The 6216-nt window shown below is 30.7% G+C and overlaps 1 protein-coding gene across 1 annotated transcript in view; it reads left to right on the top strand.

Annotated features, from left to right (window-relative positions):
- The window catches only part of Fas1 (fasciclin 1 Fas1 domain-containing), a 276999-nt gene that overhangs the window by 129102 nt on the left and 141681 nt on the right, over window positions 1-6216 (top strand). The window contains exon 2 of the mRNA XM_016057640.4: window positions 3709-3862. Coding sequence (XP_015913126.1) covers window positions 3709-3862 — 154 coding nt within the window. The remainder of the gene's footprint in view (window positions 1-3708; window positions 3863-6216) is intronic.

Below are 6216 nucleotides of genomic sequence, written 5' to 3'. Positions count from 1 at the left end.
TTTTTTACTTGTTTTTCTGAATTTGCAAAGAAGGAGAACGAAATACAATATAAAAGAACTATGATGCATCATTAAACAACAATAGCATCAATTATTGTAAATATTCAAGAATATGAACGTCAATTGTCCAATATAGTTTGAATGGTGAATAATACTACTAAAAGAGAAATTATCTATACTTTGCCAGTGTTTTCTCAAAAAATCTATCTCAAATACCTTACACTAAATTAAAACAATTAAACTGGGAGCGAAGAATAAAAGTATTGAAAAATTAAATGATTTTTAATATTTAAAATACTCTTGAAAGAATTTTAATTAAATATTGTTATTGTATACCACATTTTAGACATGGTTGTATAAACACATGGCAACGTTGTTTGTATAAACACACTGTGCTGTTAAACTTAAATAGTTAGAAGAAAATTTTTGAAATAGCTATTTAAAATAAAAGCGAATAATTAAATGTTAAATTTTCTCTTTCAGTTTTAACTAATTTAGTATAATTTATAAATATGAAATGGATTATTAATTTAATTTTTGTTGAATAATTTATTTAAAAAAATACAGCTACGAAGCTAAGTGCTCAATCAAATTAAATTCCCAAAACTTAATTAAGATATGGAGAGAAGTTTCTATCCCACGGTCCTAAAAATTTATTTTGTTTTTTTCTTTTTATTTATTGTGAATTCGATGATCAAATGTTTCTTTTATTTAAAAATATGTTAAAGCGTTTAGTTTATCTTTTCTTGAAACCATAAAATAATTTCTAGATAGCTTTTTGAAAATAAAACGAAAGCTTTTAAATACATTCATTACAATTTTTAAACTGCATATCTTTGCCTGTCAACTTCTTTTCAATAGTTAATAATAAGGTAAAATCAAATTTTCGAGAAATATATTTTGTTCTTTTCTTCGCAAACAAAACCCTTTATAAAGCCAACTTTTATTGAAAATTGTTTTTCTTTCCCATTTGTGTTTTCCTTTGCAACCCGTGCAGCACTTTCCCATTTACAGAGCACGTAAAAACATTTTGAAACTCTTCGACTCCTGTTGGATTGAATTTTTCATCCGAGAAAGCTCGCAAATTGGATGAAAAAATAGCATTTTATCGTAAAGGGGATCTGAAAATGCATAAAACATATCTCACATAACTTTTTATATTCACTGTTTTTGGTTTTCATTTGAAAAAACTCGCAGTACAAATCGAAGGAGATGAAAACTCCAAAAAACAAATTATTATTGATAAACATTTCGTTTTTCTTTTTTTTAAATTAATTTAAGAAATGCGTTGTTTACGAATTCTGTGCATGGATTGGATAAGAATAGTATACTTGATAACAAAATAAGACGTAGCAAAATGGTTGATTTAGATTTTTCTTTAAAGGAAAACGTCCATTTCTAAAAAAGAAAAAAAATCTAAATAAATTTTAAAGCATTCATTGCGCTTGGATAAAGGTTACTTAACATTAATTGTTATTCTTAACGTTAAAGGAAAGGCGGGAAATAGAATATAAAAAAATGAATGGTTAAGTCTATAAGGAGAGACAGAACTTGCCAAAACTACGCCATACAATGTGGGGTCGGAAAGAAAAGGGTGAGCCTCGAGAGCAAAAAAAAAAAAAAAAAAAAATGAGGAAGAAGAAAGGTCAGAGGTCAAAAATCTCGGGAGGGCAAGATACAGACCCCCCGCTGTTACACCATCTGTTTGGACCGGCAATATCCATTCAACTAAGCGATGTATACTTCTTTTCGCATTATGCCTTTTGCTTTGTGATCCCACATTGCAAGGTAATTGTTTTTTGTTTTGCTTTGTTGAAATGGGTTGGAGCTCTTCTTCAGAGTTTTAAATTTCCAGTGTAAATATTTGTCTCAAATTGAGCAGATCTTCAAAGTCAGGAAAGAGGTTCTGTTCTATTAGGTAGCGAGCCCTGCTTTGTGCTAGTTTGAAGAAGAAACTTTTTATCTTGTTTCAGAACCGGTTTTTGTTTAAAATCAGACAAGTAAAATTATATGATAAAATAGATGAGGCTCGGAGCAAAGCAAATAAATACTTTTTGCATTAAAGATTCACAGAAGCATAGCTATGTCCAAAATGAAAAGTTGACTAGTTGTCCATTCACGCTACATTTGGAGGTAAATTTGTAGCAACCCTCCATAAAGTTGCATAATTTCTAGAGAGTAAAAAGCTTAGAAAATACGCAGGCTTACTCATCTCACATTTTAAGACAAAATTAAAAGAAAATGGTCCATCTTTTCGACACACCTTGAAATTTAAGATTAAGAATGGCCAAGTTAATAAGTATTGCGAAGTCATTAACCATTTAAATAATGCAGTTGCAAAACCTACGAAAAAATACGAATGTGCCGCTACATTTATGAAAATATGCTAACTTCTACATATTAAGAGTGGACTTGTAGATAACTATTGCTTATACAGGGATCAAAATCGTAACCTTCTGTAAAATAAGCAGCTATCACACCTTTGAACCTTCACAAATTTTTAAGCTAGATATATGTACAGTGAGCAAAAGAAAAAAAAAGGAAAGATCTTGAATAACTTTTGATCTAATAATCAGATCTTTACGAACTAGAACTAAATGGTTTGAGGGGGTGAAGTTAAATTTGATAATTATTTTTCCCAGATGTATTTTAAGTTACGAAATCAGACATAAAATGCAGTTTCTACAAAGCCATGCCTTCTAACTGATATGCCGAATACTGCAATCTGGGAAATATGGTCCCAATATGTATCTCAAATAGTTTGATCTAGAAAACCGTTCAAAGATTGGGCACCTTAATGTAATGTTTTTTCCTCCTTCAAACATTCCTACACAATGATCAATTCAGAAAACTACGTCCATAATAGTTTTAAGAGTAAATTAAAGAAAAAAGACTAAATATGCGTAGCATAGATTTATTATGCATCCATATCAAGTATACTCATCTATTATTCTAATTATTTATTTGATTCGACATAATCTATCTCAAAATTTACTTAAAATGAAAAATTATTAGCTTTATTTATTAATTTATTATTATTATTATTTAAGCAAGCATTTTCACATTTTAATGATTTTCTTGAACGTTAAAGCATAAATAAAACTTATTTGACTTTATCTTTACTTTAAATTAAACTCAGTGGCGCGACAGCCCATAGAGGGCCAAGGCCTACTGTGCCCATCTCAGTTTTCTTGATCTTGGGCTCTGGTGTGCAGGAGCAGATTTTCCGGTCAGGTGGTCAGCCGAAAGCGGAACCCCCAGTGTTTAGTTCCCAAGCATGCTTGGTACTCATTTATCGACCCACTGAAGGGATGAAAGGCAGAGTCAGCCTTGTCCGGCCCCAGGATCGAACCAGGGACCTGTGGTACGACAGCGCGAAGCGCTACCCCTCAGTCACCTTATCTTTACTTTAACTATTAGAATACGTACAAACAAGTTTTCTAAATTTTTTTTAGTTGCAAGAATTGTCGATAGAAAGCTAGAAACATGAGTATCTATTAATATTTCTCTCTTTTTTTCTTTATTTTTTTTTATAAGTATTACCAGGTACTCAAAAATTTTTTGTTAGGTACTTTGCCATTGTAAAATATGTATTCACATACATTCTATTCATTTAATTTTCTTTTATTTGTCCATACCAACTTAATTTTGTTCATAATCATTGCTATTTAAATTTGTAACTTATATGTCTTTTCTTTTTTTTTACAGTTCTATAACATGGTGGGGCAAGGAACAGTTCTTGTAACTTTATTAGATAGTCGAGATGTAACACTTTTTGCCCCCACCAATGCTGCTCTGAAAAAAGCGAAGTCTAGAAAAATGGACGATCCCAAAAGAGATGTTGATCCTAGGATATACGTCTGTAAGTAATTTTTTAAACAGTCCACTTTTATTTAAAATGAACAACGATTACCGTTTACTGAAACTAGTTTTAGACGTAATGAGCCTTATAGTTGCAATATTATGCAGCGTTTATAGACAGTTTTAAAGAACAAAACGTGTTTATAAATCAGCTTTACAATTTCTAAAGTATATAAATGTTAGAAAACTGTAACTTTAAATTACATGTTTTATTATAAATTACTATACTAGTTATAAAGGACATGTTAAATTGCATCACAATTTACATGCTTGTAAATTTTGATTGCATAAATATTGAAAGCAAACTCATGTTAATATTTTTTTGCCAAAGAATAAAACAGTTTTAATTGCAAAAACTCGCACTTTTGCTGAAACTTTCCCATTGTTTTATCAATATCCATTTAATATATTTTACTTGTCTTAGTCCCTTGTATTCTATAATCTGAAAATCCATTATTAAAATGTTAATTATTTGCTATAATAAAGCATATAGTGCATTTTTTGAAGCAGTTATTCTGTTAAAATATTACACTTTTGCAAATATTTTTTGCATTTATTTGCTATTTACAACAATAAAATTTTGTTCTAAAACCTAGACAAATTCGTGACAGTCGTTTAGGACTAAAATGAGTCACTCTTAGTTGAAAATGCGTATAGCAACTGGTGCTTTTCGCACTTCACCCATTAAAAGTTTGCAAGTAATAACTCAGGAACCATCTCTCATCTCCCGACGAACTAAGCTTTCATTAAATTACTACTTTCATCTAAAGAGTCATCCTAATCATCCCATGTTTGATAAGGTTTTCATACCCGATTATGAAGTCCTTTTTAACAATAGACCATCCTGTACTCCGACTTTTGGACTCAGGAGGAAAAAGTTTTTATCTTTTTTAAATTTAGAAGATTATGAAATTTTACCAGCATATAAACAACTAACACTTTGGAACGTACTGTATTTTAACACTATTGATATTTTTGAAAATCAGACAAAACGTGAGACATCTACTTTAATGTACCGACAAATGTTTAATTCGCATCGTGAACAGTATCAGGATTTTAACCCTATTTTCACTGATGGCTCGAAGAATGACCGTCATATAGCATCTGCAGTGGTGACGCCAAATGAAATCATCACTGAAAAACTGCATCCATCTTGTTCAGTTTTTATATGCGAAGCTCAGGCCATCTTATTGGCTCTACAATTTATTCTTACCCAAACACACAAAAAATGGTACATTTATACCGATTTTAAAAGTTGTCTGGCAGCATTAAACAATTTTACCCATACGTCTCATTCTATCGTAGTTTATACTTATGAAAATTTACAAAGTTTGGGTTATTCTGTGATGTTATCGTGGATTCCTGGGCACTGTGGCATTCTGGGTAATGAAAAGGCTGACGAATTCGCTTAATTGACTCAAAACCTTTCAGTTCGACCATTATCATATTTAGATATTAGAAATGCGATTAATTTTACACTACAGTTCGAATGGCAAAAAAGTTGGAATGAGGAGACAAATAACAAGTTACACAGTCTTATACCAAATATAGAACCAGTAATGAAACAAAGTTTGCCGAGAAAATACGAAGTTATATTGAATCGTTTGAGTATTGGTCATACACGTATTACACATAGGCATCTCTTACTAGGTGAACCTGCACCAGATTGCTCTAGCTGTAATGAACCATTAACTGCGAAACACGTTCTGACCCAGTGCAACAAATTTAAACTTCTCAGACAACGCTATTTTGGCTGCAATAATCCTACTTTACATTTACTTGTTGGCGATAAACCACACTATAATCTTCTGTTATACCTTAAGGACATTGGATTATCTACCTCAATTTAATTTCACCTTTTAAAATTTACCTTTTTTTCTATTTTAGGTCTTATTTAAACCAAGCACTCGTTTTTTAGACCAAGTTCATGGTGCGGTATAGCCATTTCCGGCTCTTGTGCCAAAAACACTAAATAACTAACTAACTTAGTTGAAAAAGGCGTTTTAAATATTAGAAGCTTCAAAAGCAAGCATTTTAGCTTACAACTATACTCAGATATTTCGAAAAAATAACATTTCTTTTCGCTTAATAACCATTCGATACTTTGCCTGTTTAATAATTAGCATTCTATGAATCAAACATATAATTGATTCTTTAATTCTATCAATCTGTTAATTGTTAGTTATAAAAATGCACACATGCGCATTGTTTGAAGAATTTATTCTGTGAAAAATATTACATTTTTGCCATTATTTTTGTGATAGTGCTTTATTTACTATTTACAAAAATGAAATGTTATTATGAAAACTATTACGAAATCTCGACAGTTGTTTTAGACTAAAAATAATCACTTAT

Source organism: Parasteatoda tepidariorum, chromosome 11 (assembly GCF_982258835.1).
Source record: "Parasteatoda tepidariorum strain Cologne lab strain chromosome 11, Ptep-v5.0, whole genome shotgun sequence".
NCBI lineage: Eukaryota > Metazoa > Arthropoda > Arachnida > Araneae > Theridiidae > Parasteatoda > Parasteatoda tepidariorum.
The sequence above is the reverse complement of the archived record's forward strand: the minus strand, read 5'-3'. Positions and strand labels throughout refer to the sequence as shown.